General features: G+C 37.4%; 1 protein-coding gene across 2 annotated transcripts in view; it reads right to left on the reverse strand.

Annotated features, from left to right (window-relative positions):
• Window positions 1-24,870, reverse strand: part of SLC2A13 (solute carrier family 2 member 13) — a 146,482-nt gene that overhangs the window by 70,911 nt on the left and 50,701 nt on the right. For both annotated transcript variants that reach the window (XM_088055244.1, XM_005519191.3), the window contains exon 4: window positions 6,677-6,785. In XM_088055244.1, coding sequence (XP_087911370.1) covers window positions 6,677-6,785 — 109 coding nt within the window. The remainder of the gene's footprint in view (window positions 1-6,676; window positions 6,786-24,870) is intronic.

Here is a 24,870-nt window from a genome sequence, read left to right on the forward strand (position 1 = left end):
CTGGCCCTCCAAAAATAAATGGCACACAGCAGTCTGCTGGGAGTTACTGTGCCCAATCTGAATTTAAGGCAAGAGCACAATAAAAGGTACACTCCTTCAGTAACTGCTGTGCAACTTGGATGACATTTAGCATTGCATCAGCTTGGGTTATTTTTTTTTAAATACAGCATGATACTTTCTGGATTTTGTTTTAAAATGCACAGACAGACAACACAATAGAAACCTATACAACATTAAAAGTCAATGCCTGAATAAAAAAATCACAAGAAAAATGTGAATCACCATTACTTTTTGCCAGTAGAACTTCTGTTTACAGATCTCAGCAACTATTTTCCAATATTCAAAACAACAACCAATGCTCTAGGAAAACCTCATTTCAATGACCAGCTTATACATTATAAATCTGTCATAATCTGTAAATACATTCAGTCATTAATTATAAATCTCTATATGGCTGCTGACGCTGAAAGAGTAGAGAAGGTTGCTACTACTTGTGCAGTAATTCACAAAAGAAGGCATTTATTTGATGATGTTAAAAAAATGAAAAGTTTATCTGTAGTCAGGTATGTCAAATATTGTCCTATGTTCCCTACTCAGTATTTCATTTTGAAGTTAAAAAACTGGAATTTAAAGGCAAGTTTCTGTGTCTTGAGTTTCACCACCCCACTGGGATTCAGCTGCACACTCATGTTAAACAGAAGTACCAAGTTGCTTCTGAGGCTACAGCAAGGTACTCACAGGTTTCAGTTCTGAAACTGCTGCACAACAGATCTGGCAATTAAACCTGCCAGGAAATGTGCTTCCCATTAAGCTCCTCTCTGGTCTCTATTTAACTCCAGAAGCATCCTGACTTATTTCCCAGTCCCACTCCTATTTCTTTCATTTTCTCATTCACATTTGGTACAATATTTTTTCCACTTTTTGTATTAATTGTTCTAATATCTTCAAACCCTAAATTTCCACTTGTTACATAACCTCTTCTTGTCCTCTTTTGTATATTTCTTCTTTTATCCAGCTTCTTTATTCTCTCTCATTATTCTGAAGTAATTTCCTTCTCCACATAGTGTTTTATTCCCCTCCCTATTTCTTGCCAGCTGAAAAAAGATGCTTCTTTTTATCATCCTTTTTTCTGGTACTTTTGTTTGCTTACATAAATTAAAAAAACAACACTGTTAGAGCTCAAAACCATCTGAGGACCAAATCCAAATACCAATACATTTTATAGGTGGAGTCACTTAACTTTTAGGAGATGCAAAGATATCTCAGAAATAAAAAAAAAAACCAAAAAAAACACATTTTATTAAATAGGAATAACAGATCATATACACCTGCAAATAGCTTAGCAAAAATGCTGAAGGCTATATGCTTTCCCTGTTGACACATTATACCACTTTCCTGCTGCAGAAAGCTTTTCTAGCACAATGTGAAAAGATAATGGTAAATTACAAAATTAGCACCACATCAAACTTGGTATTTCAACTGCAGAACAAAGTATTTTGTCTGGCTTTCATCAAGTCCACTTAAAGTATTGTGAGAGTAAGAATAATCCAGAGGATACAGCTGTCTCTTCAATCTTAGATAAGATTATAGTCTTGAGAGCACAGGCAGTCTTTGGGAACAGACAACAAACCTCTCGAACAGCAGCAGAATCTCCAGCGCAGGTCATACCACCTGCAAGCAATTCTGACAAAACAATACTGAACTCCCTCCAATTATGGCTAAATTACTGCCTAGTATTCAAGATAACTTGGGATTTTTTCCAAAACCTTTCTTCCCCATGGTTTGGAGACTTTTTTACTGCTACGAGGCTCCACATTACCACATTTTTTCTTCAGATGTCCTAGTTCTGGAGGAACATGAGCACAGAGATAAAATATCCATTGATGGTTTTCACTACACAATGTGAAACAGCTCAGATCCTTCAAGGCCCCTCTTCCTCCCACCCCCCAAAAATGGAACTTCTTCCTTTTTTTAACTTTTTTTGAGTTTTTTTTCTTATAATAAGACACTGATAGGAAAAATTAATTTCAAGTTTTACCTCAAAATGGTCTTCTCCTGCAAGTTTTAACTATGGGCAACTTTAGGCTTGAAAATACTTTAACATCAATGATTTAACCAAATTCTGGGATATATTACTATTAACAAGCTAATTTGTAGTAACTACTCCCCTGGAATACAACTTCCTTCAGAAGGCCTTTCTCAGACTCCTGCCAAGCAGATCTTGCCTCCAGGCTTGAAAAACTGAGCTTCTGTTTTGAAGATGAGAAAACATTAGAATGATAAGAAACTGAGAAGTTATACCAGTTCAGACCTGCTCACATCAATGTGAGAGATGCTTGTCTAAAATTGTAAGACTTTAATGGGTCAGTTAAGCTGGCCAAAGCCACAACAAAAAGGAAACAATTGTTCTATGTCAGGCACTCCATCAGACAGCAGTGATACCCTTGTTCTTAGGGGAAAAAAAGGAATCAAAGCAATAGGCCACTGAGCTTTATTCTTTTGCTGACTAAATTTATCATGCTAGAATTTGTTCCTATGACAGTCACAACCTCCTTAGCCTATTTTTACATTTTGCTTCTCTTTTAGAACCACCTCCTCAATGCAGAGGTTGCTCCACATTCTGTTCTCACCAATTCAGAAACATCCTGTTCATGATGAGTTTCTGGTTCCTCACGGCTGGATGTTATAGACATTCATGTGTATAACAAGTGTGATTCAAATATGATATGAAATTATTTCTGGGCAAAAATCAAATCAGTTTATGGCACAATGAAAAGGGCTGAGCACAGCCTCCAACAATTCTTACAGCAATTCTGGTTTTCCTTTCGCCATCCTCAAGAGAACTCAAACTACACGTGGGCTTCATTGCTCTCATTGGCTTCATTACTGATATCCAGTTTTTAACCAGAAAATTTATACCAGATCAGAATCTGGAGATTCAGATCAGATTATTAAATCTAAAGCATGGAAGCTCTAGATTTTTATTTCTATCTCCATGTGTTTCTTGTAAGCAATTTTTGCTTTATAGCATCTCTTCTTCTACTGGGTACACTCAGTGACTATTTTTAGACCTCTACAAATTCCTCTAACATCCATAATTTTTGATTCAACCTTTTCTTTTCTAAGAATTAGAAATTAGAAATTTCAATTAGAAATTGACGAGTTAGTAAAGCATATACAAACGGGGGAAGTATTAAATCATTCTACAATTGTGTTATTTTTTATATTTTCATGTCTCTTTATGATTTGATTATTGGGGTTTAAAAGCGCTTTGCAGACACACACAAATTCATTCTGATGGCCTCACTTTTCTTACAGTAAAATACAAGATTAAACAAATTATTTTATAGCAGAAAGAGCAGAAAAATCTCAATCCAGAAGATTAGAACAAGTCACAGCCCACCATGGATGCTGTCATGTTAACTGGTCAGAGGACAACCAGAGGATAAATTCTCAGCCACAGAAGGCTAGGCAACTGCAAGTTAGGGCCATCAGCCTCTTCTTCTCTGGTCTAAAAAGGGCCAAGAAACAAGGATTTACAGTGGTACCAAAGGTACAGTGAATATCCGCTGTCAAAATACTTTTAATGTCAGTTTTTGAGAAACCACTGAAGGAAAATCTGCACAGTACTAGATCCTCCAATCATAACCAATTCCTGCTTTCATGCTGCAGGAGAACAGCAATCCCAGAATGACACCACTAAACATTATAAACAGAAAACTAGTGCTTAGAGAGTTAATACAATCTGACAGTTCCTTAAGGTACCTTCTAATTACAGCATTAAAAGGCAATCAGCAATTTCTATGTAAGCAAACCATCAACAGATAGCTGCTTACATGTATTTGAAAAATGTCCTTTCACAGCACAATGTCTTGCATACCTGATAACTAAAAATTTAGTTATATTGGAATATTAAAAGAGACTGGATATTGCAAATGGTTGACAATCCAGTCCTTTAACAACAGTGCCTTCGTGTGTTTATTACAGGCATTTTATTATTTTAAAGATAAGATTCAATCACATTTTATAGTTGTAGTACTGTCCTCCTACACATCCACAAGCAAATTAGGTCAATTCCAAACTATTTGTAAAACCTCCTTCGTAGAAAGCAGTTTGAGATTTTAAAACATAGTAAGTTTAAAATAAACAAAGTCAGCCTACCACTGTCATAAGCCTTGTGAACTGTCAATTTTTTGTTCTAGTCTAATAAAGCATCCCTAACTAATAAGAACCAAATTGAATGAACCAAAGAGAATGACTGGCCTTGGCCAGAGATTGCATGCACACCACATTTCATAACATTTTAATAATATTTATTATGTAAGTTTCCCTAATTAACTTCTAAACTTATTTCTACATTTGGCATCTATAACATCCTGTGGCAATGAGTTCCAATATGTAATTATGTGTTGCATGAAAAAAATGCTTATTTTAAGCCTACTGCTGGGTAAGAGCTAGGAGTCATCAAAAATGTGTTAGAAGAAATGATGAATAATCATGCTCCCCTCATCCTCTCCATAACGTTAGTAGCTTTATATACCTCTTGTATTTCCTGTGACCCCTCATTTCTTTTCCAAGTGGCAGAGCTCTAATCATCCTGCTCAAACACAGGTATGTATCTCTTTCCCCACACATAACCTGCTTGTTCTTATTGAAAAAAAGGACATCTGCAACTGTTTGTACTATTCCAGATTGGCCATGGATGTTGTCATGATGTTTGTATAGAACAATAATGCAATTGCAAGCCCTCTTTTTTGGGTAATAACAATTTAGACTGCCATGCATGTGAAGTTACCCAGTTCCCTCCTGCAGGCATTACTGAATAACATTGTACGGTTAATGCACTTGCCATTCCACTAATCTGTTATCTTGCATTATCTTCCCACAACTGTTCATGTTCACAGATTTGGGGGACCTTTATATTGTGAATGCTGTATGGATACAAGCTGTTATTTTGTTGTTTAACCCCTTTCACAGATTTATGAAAGCAGCAAAGATCTTCATATAGATCACTGTAGGAGTCTATTCTTGGTTTGTGATAACTGACCTTCTATTCTCACCCTTTTTTTTTTCTATCTTAAATAGTTATTTACCTGATAGGACTTCTCACTCACTTCTCTGACTATGTGATTTCTTCAAGAAACTTTGGCTGCAGTTGACATGGTTGCTTAGGATGGTTAATTCATGTGGGATTTACAGTTCTAATACAACCATGGACTCACATCCAAGCAAGCTATAATCTGTCTACAACAGTCATGGTTCTTCTTTGTTGTTTTATATTGTACACGTTCATTTTTCATATTTATAAGCACACATCTCATTTGATTCTATGAAGTTTTAGTTAATTTTTATAAAGACAGAAATAAAAATTTCTGGGCTGTAGCTTCATGTAAATTATGCTACATTTCCAAATTCAGTGATTATGGATGCAAATTACTCCAGATCTGTTGAGTCTACCCTGATCAGTTTGTTATTTTTTAATCAGCTTGCTGTAGAAGTGTTCCCCTAATACTTGAGTGTTAAGCAGACCACCTGAGACATCCTAAGTAGTCTCTAGTGCAAAAAGCTTCATATACCTTCTATAAATAACACAAATGCAAAAAGTGTCTTTGTGAGATTCAGTGCTAAACACTTATCTTCTGCTGATATACTCCCAACATCTTGATCCTTACTGGGCCTGGAGACTGTTAGGTTTCTTGTTTCTGATCTGTCTGAAAAAATTATCAAAGCTCTTTCTGTGCCTGTCTTCTGGCTTTCACACATAACTTACCAGTTTTGTGTCCAAGTGCTTCCCACATTGGCTTACAATTCCTACTTTATGAAGTCTTTCTTTACCTGCTACAGATTTCCTTCCTTTACAGTTTAATAATAATGAGTCTGGGGCATTTTTTCTTCCAGTATGACAGATGGCAGTGTTTACTTTAACATTTAATATGGTAGCTCTTGATACCACTAAAAGCCTTATCCTTTTGGCTGTTCATTTTAACAATTTCCTAAGATTCATGCTCCCTTAGGCATAGTTTTCTCTGTAAAATGTTATGGCAACATATTTTATACTTGCTCTTAAAACAATAAGACAACCATATTCATTATAATTAGTCCTGTAGCACAGCCCAACAATAATTTCATCTTAAGCTCTTGCTCATAGCATCGTTATCAAGAGCTACTCCTCTTATGAGCTGACAGCTTGTCAGAAAACTCAATATATCATTCTTCACTTCCACATTTACCAAGTCTTCATACACATAACAAAACCATGTAAAAGCAGTACATGTTTCTTCCCTCAGCATCTTTTAGCACTTCACAGTAATGTTCCACCTCATCAACATGGTTAGTCTAACCCTCACCTTATTGTGACTGCACACAAATTCAAACCATAAATGTGCTTTCTTGTCCAGACATACATAGCTTTGACTATGACCCTAATACAATAATGCATCTCTCAGAATAGAGTTTGTATTCTCATGTCTATAAATATGTTTACCCATATACAAACATCCTCTTGTACCAATTTACTGTGAGGTCAAATATGTCAACATCTGGATTTCAAACCAGCATTCCAGACCTCAGACTCAATTTTTCACCTTTCAGACTTTGTCCAGAAGACCATCTATAACTGCTAACTAACTGATTTTTTACTGAAACTTATAAAAAGAAGCAATTGGAAAATACATACATGACGGTGTTAATCCCTGAAAGTTGTTGAAACATCTGCAGACCACAACCCACAATTAAGGCTCTTCGAGTTGGAGGGTATGTTAGCATTCTGCAGATCACAGGTCCAGCTTAAAAAAAACAAGACAACAACAAAAGAATACATAATAGTTCTTAAGTGATCACTATCAAGACAATGTTGCCAGGCATAGCAGACTTTCCACCTTAGTTTCAAGCAAACTTGTATTATTGCAATTATTTTTGAACTGTTTGGCAATTTAAGTTCTTCTTTTTTGCACTGTATTACCAAGAGGATTATCAGGAAGCCCAAGCAAAAAAATGAAACCATTTTTGTACAATGTCTAATGCTGGAGTGAAATGTCCAGCTCTCTTTATATCACACTAACAGATTACACATCGGCTGCAACTGAACGTACTCAAAAATTATCACAAAATATCACTGTTGTTTCCTTTCTAAAAGTTTCCATTGTTATTGATTTTGAGAGCCACTGTTATTGTTATTGAGAGTTACTGCTCGGGTCTGGATATTGGAGATAAAGTATTCTCCTTAGTCCCCTAAAGACCCAGTTTCCATGAACCAGTTACAGGTGTGGGTACTTTGAAGGTACTGGATAGATCTATTCTGCACAGCTTGGAGGCCAGTGGAGGGAGCAGAAATTAATACATTTATTCTATACCTTTGGTAGCAATGGCATGAGGCTGAATTTAAGATTCCCTCAAAGAAGAAAAAAACAATGAACAAAATTCCTGGTTAACAGAGAAAACTCAAAGACTTTAAAAGCATCCTATTAAAAAAAATAATACAGAAAGCTATGGGATAATAAGCAAAAATTTAAAATCCCTACTACAGTATTTACTTGAACTTCTCTCTGCCCAGAGTAGTCCTTTTAGTGCTTTTTCACTAGTACAGCCTGGTGAAAAATTCTAGCTTTTATACATCTTGTCACATCTAGCACACTTACTCAGAACATCTAATCAGAATATGAATAAGTCAAAATAGTTTCCATCAAAGAAAAATAAAAAGAGAGAGGTGAAGAGGATCTACATGTTTATGTTTTCAGTGTTTCCTGAACATACAGAAAATATTTTAAGTATTGATTCAGTAAAAAACCCTAGATGAGTCTGTTAGTGAAGAACAATTTACATGCAAAATTTCAGCTTCAGAAAGCTGGCAAGCTATGAAGAGCTGCAAGAGCTGGACTCTAGAAGAGGGTTTAGATAACATTTTCTTCACTGAAAGGTAATCAGATTTACCTAAGAAAAACTTACTTTCATTTAAAATTATGGTATTTCTAATTCATATCTCAATTGTATCATCATTTAACTTTTCTTCTTTGATAGCAGAATACAGCTTGACCAATTTTCTAGCTGGTTTCCAAGTAACACTAACAGTCAGACAGTACACAGTCCTACGTGTCCTGCCATTTAGTCACATCATTACCTCAAAAAGCCTCCAAGTAAAATCAAGTGACGGTATAGTCAATATATAGATCTCAAAAGAAATCTATATATTGTCAATCTATAGATCTCATAAGATATTCCCAGACAAGACTCATGACATCACTGGGCTGACAAAGGTTCCATACTCAAAGTGGCATTTCCTCAGTGCAAAAGCAACAAAGCCAGAACTTGCTGCTAGCTAGGAGTAGTCCAGAGCTCAAATTTCACAAAGAAAAATATTTACTAATACGTGTACCCACAAAGTTTAACTCACAAACACCACTAAGGTCCTCATACCCTACATCACACCTGAGCATGGAGTCCTTGGACTTAAAAATCTTATCTAGCAACTGATTCTGCAGCATCTGGTGTAAATCCAGGCTGCTGAATGCCTACAAGAGATCTTTTATTCTTCATAAACTTTGTATAAGGTCCTTAACTAAGTTCAAAAATCTATCTTTATTTTTCAAGGGATATTTTAGACAATCTACATCTTCAAGTCCACCATCAATGATCCTGCTCATTGAATAAGCTGGAACTCTACAGCAGGCACTGTTAGGAAAGGAAGCAGTAATGTCCTAAGGAACTGAAAGGTTTTTAATAATTCCTGACCACTCAGCTATTTGAAAGAAGTTTATAAAACTTTATTCATAAAACAGCATTGTACAAAACAATTGGGAAGAAGGCACTAAAATGAATAGTGAGAAATTAAAGCAGCTGTTCTCAGTCAATGGTTTGCAACTCAGAGGGAGTAGTGAGCTTCCAACAAAGCTCCATCACACAAATCAGTCTGTGCATCTGAAGTGCAGCCTTGAAGAAATGTTAAGACCACGTAGGAAAGTTTAGACCTTTAGAACATCCAGTCAAGTTAAATTCAGTAAGCACTTGGAATTTTTCAGACTGCTAGTTAATTGGACCAGAAAAATGATGCTAAAAATTATCATACTCAAGTCAGCATTTAAAAAGTTTTGCTCCAAATATCTGCCATGGCAACCACCACATACCAATAGGCATACACAAAATTAAAGGATTGTCTTTCATTAAATCCACAGCCTTCAGGTTTACAAACCAATAAATGGAATGAAAGAAATAAAAAAATTCTAATCTCTGTATTAAAGGAGCTTTACAAACTCAACTAAAAAGCCTAAAGAACTCTGACTGTAAAACAGCAAATGAGCATGAAACTTTTTATTGAATCTAGCTCTGAAACTAGCTATACTATATTTGCATTTTCTTATCAGAAATCCTTCCATCCATATCGTTGAGTTCAAATGTTACCATGCTCTTAAAAATAGACAGCTCTAGGCATAATATGGATTTTAAGAACAGAAAATGCATTTAAACTAAAAAATGAAAACCAAAACAAGTTTTCAGAATTAAATACATTCTTCTTCTGAAAATAAGTCTTCTGAAATCTTAAATGGTACTTCAGTAGTTTCAGATAACCCTTAAATATGCTGTTAGCTATGACAACAGATTAAAAAAACACTAAACAATAAAACCATTATACCTTTAAAAAATGGAACAACTTAACTGCCCATAGAACTAGATGGAAACAGATTATTTAAATGTAAATCACCAAAAAAATATTTGGCAATTTTAACAAAGGACAAAATAGTGATTTGTCTCTAAAAAGTCAATTTTTTTGTTAGTGATACTTCTGCCTTAATTGTTGTTGTTTTCATCTGAGAGATTTAGACACATTTCTGCATCAGAATCACTTCATTTGAACTTGAGAAAACAACAAGATGCTTATTTTCTTTCTTCTAATCTATGAATAAAAATGAAGTTAGAACAATGAGACCTCCTAATGCTTGAATTCAATGAGAATAGATTTAGTTGGACTTTTTCTGCGGTTGTTTCTGATAATTACTTTAACTGAAGTAGACTTTAACACATAATATTTACAAGGGTTCAAAACATGCCACAGTAAAGGGCAGCTGGAGCTTCCTCTATACAAAATGACAACACAGGATAAAGAGCAATGGAAAAACAAGGATACTGCTGAAGGTGACATTCCTTGAAGTGTTTATACACGAACTGGATTGTTGTGATCCAAGTAGATATTTCACAGCATAATCCAAACTCTACCAAAATAGACATTCATCCTTATAAGCAAAAAGCAAAATTAGAATTTGGAAGTTTAGCTTCACATCCAAAAAAAACCTTATTAGCTTACACTGAGCTAAACAGGAAAGGAGAAGCTGTTCTTGTCAAAACAGTACTTCTGAAAGTGAGTGGTGCTCTCCAAACATTCTATTTTTTGACTGGTTATCTGAAACTTTTAATGGCAGCTTCTTATATTTTAGCAGTTATCCTTGTTACTAGGCATAACCCACAAGTTAGACTTGGAAATTATGAATCATCTGATCAGGGATTTTGATTTTTATCTGTATGAGCAAAATGGATTGTATGGCAATCATAGGAGCTTGGGTATGATCCACAGGCAACTAAAATATGAGGGGACTTTCAAAGGCAGCACAACAAAAACCCTAGCTCTAAAAGGAGCTTATATAATGAAAGCTAAAAAGAAGAAAAATGGGTATTAACGAATTCTTAGTATCTCCTTCTGAAAATTAACTGTGTTCACTTCCAGGAAAAAAGAAATTGTAGTACAGACATAAAGCCAACGTAAACATCACATAGCAAAGGCAGGCAGACATCTGGTGCCTGGAAACCTTGTGACTCCCCATCCCTCAAATTATTAGTAGACTAACTGGACAGATTTCACAGCTAGGAATCTATGGTTAGAGACTAGGCCCTGCCAAAGTCATTTGCAGGTTCAAACATTCTTCTGCCAGCTAATCTAGGTAACAGCTTGTAGCAACAGCTTAAAACCTTACAGGGCTCCTGCCAGCATTTTGTACTCTGCGTTTCCAAAAAGGCAGGTTTAGCCAAGCAACAACACAGCCACTCACCAGTTTAGCATCGATTAAGTTAAAGAGTCAGAGTAGTTTTCTGGATCTTTTTTGTTCAAATGCCCTCCCTTCCACTCAGATAAATCTTCAAGGAACTGGTCTACAGCAGGGAACAAAAAAAAAAAAGAAAGTTTGGGCTGGTGATCTCAATAACAAAGGACAAACGTGGGAATCACTTCTGGATTTCCCTTCCTTATAAAATGATAGCTTCCAGTGCAGCCTTCTCTGCATCATCTGCAGAACCTTCCTTCACATAGGACTCCTACTCTAAAGCACTTACAGCTAGTTATTATTACCTGTGTATGAATAATATACTAAAACAAGCATCCGTTTCCTCCCCTTGCCTATTACATGATTATTTCCTAAAAGTATCAACCTCATTAATTTTTCCTTCCTGTAAAATTTAACAAATCAATTAGAAAACAGAATTAGTTTTAAGAGCAAAACTGCATTAATTTTCCTGTGAAGATACAAAACAATTTAACTTAGGTACCATGATCTTCCTCACTATCTTATAATGTTTCCAGTAACATTGGAAGAACCATTCCCAGCACTAGAAGAAACTTCCTACCTCAAACAGTTTAATCTTTTGAGAAAACTCGAGATTTTTTTTTCCTTTTCTTCTTCTTTTTTTTTACAGCACAGATCCCATCAGTCAAGAAGGAAAGAAAACTGTCAGCTTGCCTAACAGCTGAGCCTTAGCATTTTTCAGCTTTCCATAGCAAAACCATCCAATAGCCTGCATACAGACTGGAAGGAGTGCTCACTGGGAACAGCCCTGCTGAGAAAGACTTTGGGATTCTCCTGGATGAAAAGCTGGATGTGACCTGGCAATATGTGCACACAGCCCCGAAAGCCAAAGGCGTCCTGGGCTGCATGCAGAGCAGAGTGGGCAGCAGGGTGAGGGAGGGGATTCTGCCCTTCTACTCCATCCTCACGCGACCCCAGATGAAGTGCTGTGTCCAGCTCTGGGATCCCCAGCACAAGACAAACACCAAAGCACAGCAGGGCCTAAGAAGCAAGGGGAGGAGAGAGCTAAGCTGACCAGAGAACTGGGGCACCTCTCCTACACAGACAGCCCAAGAGAGATGGGGTTTTTCAGCCTAGAGAAAAAACAGCTCTGGGGAGATGTTGTTACAACCTTCTAGTACCTAAAAGCTTATAAAAAAGAGGGAGAGGGATTTTTTTTGCACGGGCGGATAGTGATAGGACTAAGAAGAATGGGTTTAAACTAAAAGGGGAGAGATTTAGATGAGATATTAGAAAGAAATATTTTACTGTGAGGGTGGTGAGACACTGGAATGTGGGTTGCACAGAGAAACTGTGGATACCCTATCCCTGGAAATGTGCAAGGCCAGGCTGGGTGGTGCTTTGAGCAACCTGGTCTTGTCGAAGATTCCCTGCCCGTGCCAGAGGGGTTGGGACTAAATGATCTTTCCAACTCAAACCATTCAGTGATTCTATTCTAATCAGACAAACTGGTCAAAAAGCAAATAAAAGCTAATTAGACATAACCACCTAGATTTTAGAGAATTAGGTTGTGCAAGGAGGTTTTCCATGCCTAGATGAACTGGAAAGGGGTTTTTTTTCTTTGCTCAGGAAACCTGGTTTTCAAATAAATGGTCTCTCCAAATTACCTTTTTAATCCACACATTGTGAAAAGAAACCCTAATATAGATTTTTTTTTTGTTTTGACAGCAAGCTGAGTTGGTCTTTGGGAGTTCTGAAAATAAAGACATTTTCTTTTATCTGTAAAAGGAAAAAATCTTTTCTTTGATACCACATTCTTTGATATAAAGCTTTGGTGATGGAAAATCTATATGACTGAGTTGCACAAAAGCAGCAGCACTTAATAACACTTCTGAATAGAACAAGAAGCAGTGGCAAGTCAGGAAGCAAAAAAAAAGGACTGCATTTTGGCTCTGTATGACTTGTTCTCTATAGAAAACAGAATCTGCTGTAATGAAGTCCTTCAAAACTAGAGAAACTACAACAAAACAGACAACAAAGAGTGGCCACTTACATGATGCCAGAGAGAGCAGAGAAGTGGCCACAATGACCAACAAGAATCTGCACTGGGGAAAAGGACCCCCCTTGTGACACTGTCAGACCTGTGGGGTGGGGGAATGATCAAGGGGGAGTATTTCCTGTTCCAGTGATCGGAAGACTAGGCTGGGAACAGAGAAAAGCAAGGATCACATTGTGATTTCTTCCTAGCTGTGGAAAGTACCTTAGAAATAAGGCAACAGATACTAAGGCAGACTTGTGCATACCTACAACCTGTAAATCAACACTTCTTCTCAGGGTCTGCTCCAGAACTCCTGCCTTACATAGGAAACAGTTATGTGACCCTCACTTAAAGCTGCAGAAAGCAAAGGAGGAAAGATGAGATGATGTAGGAGCATTACACAGGCACCAACCAAAATAAGCCAAGTGTTGTAACAGCCTGAAGAGCTTCCCATCTTACTCTCATCAGTAGAGAAGTACAGGGCAGAGCATCTAGCAACCTGGAATTAGAAGGTTTTTTTCTTTCATTTTAAGTTGAGGAAAGAGATTTAAGAAAACTGCAGCCAGGACAGTTTCAGGAGTGCTATTTTTCAGGGGTGTGTGTTGCTGTTGCTGTTCTTTTTCAATTTAAAGAGCACTAAAAAAGCAGATGACTCAGGAGTTCCCTCCTAGTCAGTACTCTACTCTCAAGCTGATCTTCACAGGTGTGTACTGTATTAACACCTATACAGATATTGTATTTTATTTTCTGGACAACACACTTCAAGTCTTACATTTTTTGCAATTTGTTTCTGCCATAAATCTTGGTTTAGTGATATTATTTTACCCTCTCTATCCCTTGTTTCTAAATGAAATATCTTCATTTCTGCCTGAAGCCAGTAGTTTAACAGTAAAAACATATTTCTACTTCTTGCCCTTCAAAAGAATGAGACACAAGAACCCATTCCCAGGAGGGAACAGGGAAAAAGTAAAGTTTAATAGAACTGAAAAAGGTGTCTGGAGGTCAGTGAAAATCTCCATGGGAATTTATGAACATAATCAGTTGTCCACTATTATTTTTTGCTTTATTAACAGCACACTTAGCTTAGACCATCTCCTTAAAAAATTAAGTTTAATTTAAACTTAATAATTTAAATCTCCAATTAATGCAGGGGCCTAAAACAATTCCTCTCACTTTTTAAGAAACAGATGCCATTAGCATAAGATCTTCATTAAAAGGAATAAAGTTAAAATCACAATGAGATCCACATCTAAACAGATTATAAAAATCTGCTTTGAAATTATTATAATTTTAGCACAGCTCAGCTAAATTCCAAAACATAGAAGAAAAATCAAAAAGTCACTGTAGGTTAAAGTTAAGGTGCTTTAACTTTGGCTTCCTAAGAATAGGACAGTACCATCAATGGATATATAGTTGATAGCACAGTAGAACAATACGTAGCTGAAAATAGTATGTCTTAAGAAACTGCTTCAACTTTTTTATTTTAAGGAAAGCATTTGAACTTGAGCACAAAGTTGAGTTTCACTAAAGACAGAATGACAGACACATACCTAAATATTTCACTGAACTGCAGCCTAAGATCACACCTTATCTCAAGGTACTAGCTAATTTATTACACTGTAGTATTAAACATCTTATATCAGAAACACCAGGGGCTCTAAGGCAACCGTCACCACTCAACAACACTCCATTTTTCATCCCAGAGGGCCAATCACATCCTGGGAGGAGAAGCACTGTCAGCAGGTCAAGGAAACATTTCTTCTTCTTTATGCTGCAGCAGCAGCAGCACATCATAGCGCTGCCTGAGCCTGGAGAAGAACCACCAAGGTGGATGGGCTAGAGCACGACGTACAAGCAGATGTTGAATCAGTTGGGATTGTTCCACTTTGAAAGAGAAGGTAAAGGTTCTGCTGTCTACAGATATCTAGCAGAGAGGCAAGGAGAAAACAGACCCAGATTCCTCAGAGGTCTGCAAGGGTAAGACAGAAAGCAACAGGTAAATTGGGATGCAGAAAATTTGGACCAGATGTGAAGTCTGTTTCTTTTGTAACATGGAAATGAAAAAACACAGAAATGCACAGAGATGCAGACAGACCATGGTAAAAACTTCACTGATAAAGTTCCTGCACAACCTGCTCTAATTTATTTTGTTTTGATTAGGGTTTGGATTAGAGAACTTTCAGAGGTCATCCACAAGATTCTTACATGAAACGTACAGCATTCCTAATGAATGGTGATGGTACTAGTTATTACAACCAGAACTAATGAAAAAGTAAGTTTGGCACTTTTCATGGTTATCTTAAACAACTGTGACTGAAAAGCATCCTTACATACAAATCCTGTAAAACTCAGTAATCTCCAAACTGCCAACAGCTGATGTTTTGCAATTTCAATACTAGGCTTCATTAATCAAGAACCTGTCAGTCACACTTGACTGACAGCTTTTACCCTGAATTTATAACCTCTGCAGAAGAGACAGTTCAATATTGAAAACAGCAAGTGTAGAATACTAAACTGATGACTTCCTTAACTAGTATGAAATATGACAAAGAAATAAATGAGAGCTTATTTCATCTTTTCAATATATAAAAGGGGCTTATGAGATAGACTGGGAGAGACACTGTATCAGGGTCTTCAGTGAAAGGACAAGAGGTGATAGTTTTAAACTAAAAGAGGGTAAATTCTATTGGATATAAGAAATAAATTGTTTACTATTAGGGTGGTGAGGCAGCAGAACAGGTTGCCCAGAAAAGCTGTGGATAACCCATCCCTGGAAGACTTCAAGGACAGGTTGGATGTGGGGTTGAACAATCTGGTCTAGTGGAAGGTGTCCTTGCCAATGGCAGGGGTTTGGAACTCAACCATCTCTAAAGGTCCCTTCCAACCCAAACCATTCTATGTTTGTTAAGTACTGTACTGAGGGAGTTCTGGTCCCCCTTGATTTCTCATCCTCATCTCAAAATGAGGGATGGTAGAAATAGAGAAAGATCATTAATAAATACTCATAATGGACAATTCAAGGTGTCTCACATACTATGGAATAAATCTGCAAGCAATCTTCATGTAAGGCAAATAGTCTTACATGAAGCTGAAAGCTTTTTTACCATTTTCATCATAATGAAGACAGAATGCCATTGCATAAATGCCATCTTTATTAACAGTTTCCTCACAAGTTTAAAATATTTTAAAATGCAGTTTTTTCAAAAGCTGCTGGAAGACAGAAGAATGCAAGATAATACTCAATCCATTTACTCAGTTAAGTATGCACTGCAAGGTACACACATGCAGGGCCTTTTCATGGCTTCTCTGCAGCCTCACAGATCCAGCAGATAGAAAAGAAGATCAGAAAGGTTGTATTAAATTATTTAGAGACCTGAAACCCATTTTTCAAGAAGATACAGGAATTCTGAGATATTTTCTTGTAATTTCAGTGACATAGATTTTTATGCTGCTTTTAAACCCTTTCCAAGTTAACCAATTATCAAAAAGAAATTAAACTACCTGAAGTCAAACATGGTGCAGGCAAACTTCAAACAGCACTCTTCAACATCCTAGTGGAAGTAAGTGGTCAGCAACTAATAGTTACCAAATAGCATTTAAATGTCCCAAGAAGCATGTAGTTTTTCTAAATCTGAAGGACAAAATACCACTAGAATAGCTGAAATTTCAGATAACCTTTTTAGTTTCATGGCAAATTGTAGATTTCCCACCCATGATCAGCCATAAAGATTACCTGTGATGCAGAGAAGTGACAGAATTTTACTCTGAAGGATATGCATATCTCCTATAATGCACAGGAGCAACTTTTCCAGGATGTTTAACTACTTTCCAGAGGAAAAACAACTATGAAAAACAGATATTTGAAGGATAAGCACTAAAATAAACAAGAAAATAAAAAATCAAGTCCTAGGTCCTGGTTAACTGGAAAAAAAAAGGAGGGGGAATTACTTCACTTAGAGGCTGCAGAGACTGATGAACGTAAAGGCAAAACTGCTTCTTGTCACCAGTGAGTTACAGCAGTCTGGTTGGCATTGGATTGGGCCAGTGAAACAAATGAAAATGAGTGGTAATTTTCAGTGTCAGATATAAGAAGCATCTGTATCTTTCTATGGATACAGAAAATATTTTCATGTTACTCAGCAAAAGCATCATTGCCTAACTGTGCCTTCTGCCAACTGCCACCAACCTTTTGAGCAGGCTGAAAGGAAAAATTCTTGCAACTTGTAAACAAAACCTTGTTAACAAAAACATAGGGAGAACAAAGCTGAGAAAAGCTGCAGAATTCAGGCCACTTATGTTTTAGAGTGGATTTCCAAATACCTCCATTCACTGACTTTGTATTTGCTGGCTTTCTCTGAGTTGTCACTTAGTCACTGAGAGAAATCACCACTGCTCAGCATGCAGGTTCTGCTACTAATCTGAAAAGCTAATTCACTTCCATTCTCCACCTATATACACCTTTATGCACTTTGTACCTACACAGGTTGAAGACACCAGCACACAAGTATTGAAGAAGGAAAAAGCAAAACATGGCTGCAGTCATAAATGGATTTCTGCAAGTGTTTTGCCAGAGATAACTACCAGCCAACAAATGCATGCAGTAATCCCTGTTCAAGTAGCTTAACAGTCAACTAAAGGGAATGGTGGATATATAAAATCAAATATAGTAAAACTTGCAGAGTACTACAAGACACAATTTGATCTCTGCATCTGACACACTAAACTACAAGCAAGCTACAAGAAAAGTTTGGCCATTGCACAGTAACTTGGAGATAAATTCCACCATAAAGGAAAGTAATTCCTTTAGGGACAGGAAATACTATGAAAGCCTCCCATCCTTGGAGAAGTGCTAAATTGGACTGTGGTAAGAGGAGGATACACATAATCCCAGCACTCTATTATCTTTCAGGTAATAATAACATGCCTGTACACTAAACAACACAATGTATTTTAACACAGAGGATCACTCATTCATAAAGAGAATTAATTCCTCTGGGCATTACACAGTTTAGGAAGCAGTATGACCGTGTGCACCTCAGCAAGTAAGGCACTGCAGTAGCAAGGATCACCAGGCCAAACCTGTTAGAAGCTGAGGTCCAGAGATATCCATGACATGTCATTTTCTGGTTTTACGTCTAACTAGATATAGGCCAGTCCCCTAAGCAGAACATTGCCACACATGGACTGTGAGAAGCTGCCCTGAGACTCTGTCATTGAGTTAAACCTTCACACCCACAAAAGAGTCTGAGCATATTGAATGAATCCCTGGAGCAGACCTGTGGTTTAATATCCCCCAGAAGAAGTTACTCCATGGGAACTGACACCACTTTTTGATCTGATCAAAAAGTATTTGGGGATGACAATGGGAGATATGAAGAGACTCACTGCAGAGCTCTGCTGCTGCTCAGAGCTAAAATACTAAAGCAGATGCAGTCAATGCATCTTCTACTGATAACAGCTGGAATGATTCTGTACAAACCACACTAGGAAAAAAGCAATTATAAGCTGCTCATATGAACTATTACATTTTAATTAGAATTAATTTAGAAGAAATATAGGGCAAAATTAATTCAGTATTTTGTAACATTAGCCGGATGTATTCAACTGTGCAGCAGCTCCCTGGAGGTCTAAGTTTGGGGGATTTTTTCCTGTCTTTTTTAAGTTTTCTCCTCATTACTAGTTTTGCATGCTCAGGGTAAAACCTGAGAACCTATCATCATTACTGTAGATAGCTTTTGACAAGAAACAGAAGAATACTTTCCTTCTGCAGAACTGGGGTTTTTTTGCAAAAGAATTGTAAGGTCCTATTCCCCTTATTAGGGCTGTATATCTTTTTAAACAAGCCTAGTAAATAGTGATAGAAGACACAGGGGTTGGGGGAACAACAGCAGAATAACGAAGACAAGTTCTGAGAGCTAGTTATGTTCTATGCTGGTTATGTTCTTCTTTCATCCTTGATTTTCAGGGACAACCAACATCCAACTAGGGAAAAAAATGTAATTTTAGTATAGGTTCCTCAGAAGAGATCTGGCAAAGTTGAATAAATGGACATTTACTTTTTAAAATCAGTTTAAAGAAGTGTTTATCATGTTGCTACTGAAAGTTTTTGGAAACCAAAAGTATGCTTTCAATTGAAAGAAGAAAGCTTTTCCAATGGGAACACATTTAGATACACATTACTGTTACAAAGCCAACAGCAATGTGAACACTGAAGAGATCAGCGTATCAATGTTACTGCAATGTGTCTTGACAGTCCCAGCTCCAGGGAAGACCACCATTTTAGTACATTTTAAATATAACAGTTTCAGATACAAGCCTTCACATCAAATACAAATTATTCTACTTTCTCCTTCTCAGTGACAACACCAGATTTTCTTATACCTGCATACACCTTCTGACTATTTAAATTCAAGTCTCAAGGCAGGCATCCCACCCTGACTGTCCCCTGCAGCATTCCAGCTTCATTCCAGCTCACCTCCCCTTTCCCAGCTGCAATCCGCAGACCACTGGCCACTTCACAGCAGCTCATGAGGCCTCAGTTCCTGCCTGCTTCCCTCACCAGTCAGTGCTTAGAAACACCACAGCAAAGGAGACTCTCTATTCCCCTTAGATAATGATGATTTCAATTAACAACTACTGACTGAAGATGACACTCTTCTAAATTTTTACATATTGCAAACCATCCTTTGCAGTATTAAGAAATCCCACAAAACTTCTGAAGAAGTTGAGCAAGAGTGACCACTGTCCTGGGACAAAATAAAGCAGGAACTTGTGCTTTCAAGTGGCAGTTTTGAAGAAAAATATTTGCAGCTGTCATATGAGAGGGATTACAAGAAAGTGTTTACTTGCACCACAAAAATACAAGTGATTCTCCACATTGACTCAAAGTATATCAGGGCATTTACAGCAGCTGCTTCCAGGTGCACTGCAGACCTTTGAAGATGACATGGTGGCTCTTTCACTTCCAGACCAAATGTGGCAGCATCCAGCAGCAGATTGGGTCACTCTGGGCAGCAGCTGGCAGACAAGGCAATGTGGGTGACAATGAAACCCGTGTGATTGAATGGAGCATTTTGCAGAAGCACAACACACTACTTTCTATGTTTAAAATAACTTGTGAAAAAGGAAGTGGTCCAATAGCACTCATGATTTTTAAAAAGCACATAAGTTTCCCATGAAAAGTACTGAGGCTAGGCTGTAAGTCACCACCCATGAGACACTGGAAAGATGTGGGATCCAGCAACATTTCTACCAGCAAAAAATACCTAAAATTCATAAAAACAACAAATCCTCTTAAAAAAAAACAGATCCTCTACAGAAGGTTTTGGGGAGGCAGCAGCTTGTGGGAGAGGGATGATCCAGAGGCATAATCCCACACACATACCAACAAAGGATATCAACACATGTTGCCCTTACTGGAAAAGGACACAGAAGGGTAGATCTGACTTCAGCACCTGGAAGCTTTGCAGCTGAGTCAGGCAAGTGCTCTTTCCTCCGTGCTTTCTACAGATGGCCTGCACTGACAGTGCCATCCTATGCCACTGCCAAGCCAACTGTTTACCTCAAAACCACCCAACAACCCTCTACCACAAATCTTCCACCAGTATCCACCACATATAACACAGTATTTTAGGGATGAAGTGGAAGCCTCAAAAGATGTGATACATGATGCTATTTATTATAAGAAGAGAGTCTAAATATTTTTCACACTGATTCTTCCAGATAATTCACGCTGTAAACTAACCTGTGAGCACAGCTAGAAGAAAATGAAGTCATGTCATACCCCTGTGCTGCAGTAAAAGAATTCAGTTTTTAAACCGTGACCTTCCTCCCTGAAGGGCAGCAACTCGATTCTGTGATTGAAAGAGCAGTATTTCACTGCACCATTCATGTCTGATAGATGGTATTGCAATGACATTGATTTAAAATGGGAGGCTTTCCTATTCTCAGTGGACAATCATCACAAATGTCACCTACGTGACACACTTCTTCCCAGGCCTCAGGTAGAGTGAAGCTCTCAAAACCAGCCGATATGACACAACAATAGCAAAAACATATAGTTAGGTCTAGAAAAGAGACATCAACGCTTGAGTAACCATTTCAGACTGCCAGCATGCCCTTGCATTTGTACAAGGTGACACTAAACCATCCTGACTCTTCAGCCAAGGAAGCTCTCCTAACACATACAGCTGAAGGAGAACAATCCTGACTCAGCATTTATTACCCAATTTCAACATGTAAACCTGGTCTCCTAACATCCTTCCTAACACTACATTCTACTTAAACTCCTCCAAAAATTCAATTATTTGCTTTATCATGTCAAAGTTCATTGATTACACTAACTCTGTGACATGAACCTACAAGGACCAACTGCAAAGATTGTATTGATTACAAATTTTCTACAAATGCACTGTACAACTTTAAACAAGGAAAGTCTTTACACTAAAAATAAGTTATTCCAGTCTCAAGCACTGTGATATAGATCTAACATTTGTGTCTCCAACATCTTCCCTTACTTTACAAGGATGGAAAGAAATATTTAAGAAGGTAATAAACACATTAATCTGTCACTGAAACATTGAATTTTGACTGTTCACATTTGGTATATGCTGGAAGGCAAGTCTCAAAGACATGCAGATGGTAAAGAGCTGAAAACCAAAACAAATTACATCATGATAACAACTTTTCTGTTAGTAAGAGGAGCAAAAAAATTTTTTTTCTTGCTCTTGCTTTCTCAAAGAGCACCACTGTGATACTAGCTGTGTGGCATCAAAGAAAAAAGTAAACTGAATAAATGCAAGACTTTTCAGAATGAACCATACAAATAATTCAGTTAACTTCTTGAAGTACCATTTGTATTTCATATATAAAAGAAGAAAAAAATCCATACACTATTTTAAAAGCATTTCCCTTGCCTTCAGTGCACATATTACATTTTAAGAATTGAAGAAAAGTAAATTTTACCTGCAAATGTATACAAATATATACTCAGAATGAATATTTCAGACATCCCTCCTAGGTATACCAAAGAAGAGCATCTTCCTGGACATGGATAGCTCATAGAAGGTTTGAACAGAAAGATTCATTAAATAACTTAACCTTGTGAGGGGAAAAGAAGAACAGTGCCATTAAAGCTCTGGTTGTTTGTACTTTGTGATTACTGATACTCTCAGTTATTGGGGAAACTTCAACTGTGGCTCCTGCAAGCCCAAATTTTTTTCTTCCATTATGGCAACACTGTCATAGCACATGCGAAGTGCCCAGACCCATCCTTTGGGAAGTACATTAACTCGGGGTAGGGTATTGTTGAGATGCACCAACACATCAGTCATGCACAAAGGGTGCACTCCACTAAATGGAAACTGCTTCAACAAAAATGTTACCGGATGGCACAATGCTATCACAGAAAGCATCAACAAACCAGCATAAACGCACAGGTGATCACTACCTCCTGCTAACATGGGGGCAAAGTTTAGGACATTATTCTCAATGACTAATGTGCAGGACTCTGTACCCTTCTGGATTTGACATCTCAAGTAAACATGCTATAAAAGAAAAGAAAATTAATTTAAGGTAGGCTGACATGACAAATACACACCCAAACTAAGCGTGGGCAAAATTTGGAGTTCTGATTTCCCTAAGGTACAGCTAAACTTGCAAACCTGGAGTTGTAGGCAGCAAGTCTCAGGTTGATTTTTCCTAATCATGCCTTGCAGATACCAATTCATTAGTCACTATTATTGAAGCAGTAGCAGAAACAAGCAATACCTATGCTGACAAAGTATCACAAGAATTAAAGAAATCAAAAGCCAATGGCAAATTTCAAGAAGTAATAAAAACAGGTTAAAGAAATTAATAAAATATGAACCAAGTAAAAGTGACAGGGCAACAAGCACTCCCCAAAGCTCACCATTCAGGAGGTCTGTACTATAAAAACTCATCAGGGATTAATTTGTGACTCCTGTTTTGACTAGAAAGCCTTTTATACAAATTGCATTTTACCTCGGAACCAGTCAAGATGTTATGCAAGTGATTGTCTGCATCTGTCTTTGGGGATGCATTGACCTAGTTAACTATCTAATTCTATTTTTGGCAATCGTCTCTGAAGTTTTTTTCTTTCTGTTGTTTAGTATTAACTTTTAAAGGGACTGCAAGAGTGTTACTGTGTCTTTGCACGGCAGCTCAGCTGACATACAGCACAGGAACAGGCTCCACTGATGGTGCTGGGTTTCTAAAACACTTGGGAACAGTATTACAGTACCCTAAGCTTGCAAAAGAATACATGTCAAAGCACCAGCTTCAAATGCAACAGTAAAGCCAGCTGAGGCAGACGTCTGAGGCAGCCCATCCCACACCATCTGGTTGTTTCAGATTTGTGTGAGACCTACAGACCATGGAGAAATCCCCTCCACAGCATCTAGGATCTGACCCCAACATCAAGACAATTTGTTGCAGTTTCATCTGCCCAGAGATTACCCAAATTAACCTCCAAACAAGGACATACAAGAGCATGTCATCCTGAATGAAGTGGGACTCTATTCAAGAACCATAGAATAACAGCCTGAACACTGCTTAGTTTAGCAGCACCCACTTGGGTACATTTGGCAGAAGCATCAGTATGAAGCCAGCTTTGTCAACATCCACGCTTGGAGCTTCTGAAAAGCTTCCACCCACGGCTGGCACACACCCACTGCCCTCCCCTCAAAGTGCACACAGCATGCTCATGTACTTCAGCTTCAAAGTTTGAGGATGGTCTAGTATTGCCAGGGGCATTTGTGGGAATCCCATCACAAGCTTCAGGCAACCCTGAAGAAACTTCCTTTGGTTCATTCTCTGTAAAGTGGAATTAGTAGAACTTCATCACATGAAGGATTTTGAAAATGCAATCACAAGAAGCATAATTTTTATACAGAGGCATTTCCTAATCATATGGTGAAACAACAAATACTTTTCCTGAAAGACTGAAGAACTTTGTTAACAAGAGACAAATCCTACAAAAAAAACGTGTTCAAAAAACTCAAATTAGTTGCTGTAAACTTTTGGAAAACTTAGTTATTACTCTAAAAAATCTAACCAGACCAAATGTATAAGAACACCTGAAAAGATTAAAAAAAAACTCAGATTAAAAAAAAATAGTTATAGAAATGAACATATTCCATACTGGAGTTAATCTACAGCTAGCACTTAAATACATGTAATGTACTAAAAGTTTACATGTGACCAGAGAGTTTCATGGATAATAAACCCAAAATCACCAGAAACTAGGATATATATATATATATTATATTTTCTGAGGTAAAATGACATACATGCTCAAGTTCTACTCTTTCCGACACTTGCTGTTGACTCCTGCTAAATCAAGACACAGCTAATGGGAGTACAGAAGCAAACATATGAGCAAAATTACAGACAATTTAATGCTTTAATTTCCATTAAAATGTGAACATTTCACTTCTGCATATCCTGCTAGCATTACTGCTGAAAGCTCTTTTCATGCTACCAACACATGTTTTAACTAAAAAAACCCAAATGTGCAACTATCTTCCTGTAGTCACTTGAGTCCCTTCATCATCTGTAGTAAATGAGACAAGAATAGTCATCTAGCAGCACATTTATTGGCAATAGAAGATGCCATGTAACAGTAATAGTAAATGGTGTAGGCACATTCCATAGGTGACACCTACAGTATGTAAACTACAGTGTGTCTCAGAAATGTGCTGAAGTCAAAGGACTCGATATGCTGAGTTTATTCTCAATTCTACCAGAAATTAAGTCACACTGCCTCAACTATTTATCCTGTAAAATAGCAAGCTGATCTTGATCTCTCAT

This window comes from Pseudopodoces humilis, chromosome 5, assembly GCF_049639895.1.
Source record: "Pseudopodoces humilis isolate 2021_Gansu_Grassland_sample_001 chromosome 5, ASM4963989v1, whole genome shotgun sequence".
Classification (NCBI taxonomy): Eukaryota; Metazoa; Chordata; class Aves; order Passeriformes; family Paridae; genus Pseudopodoces; species Pseudopodoces humilis.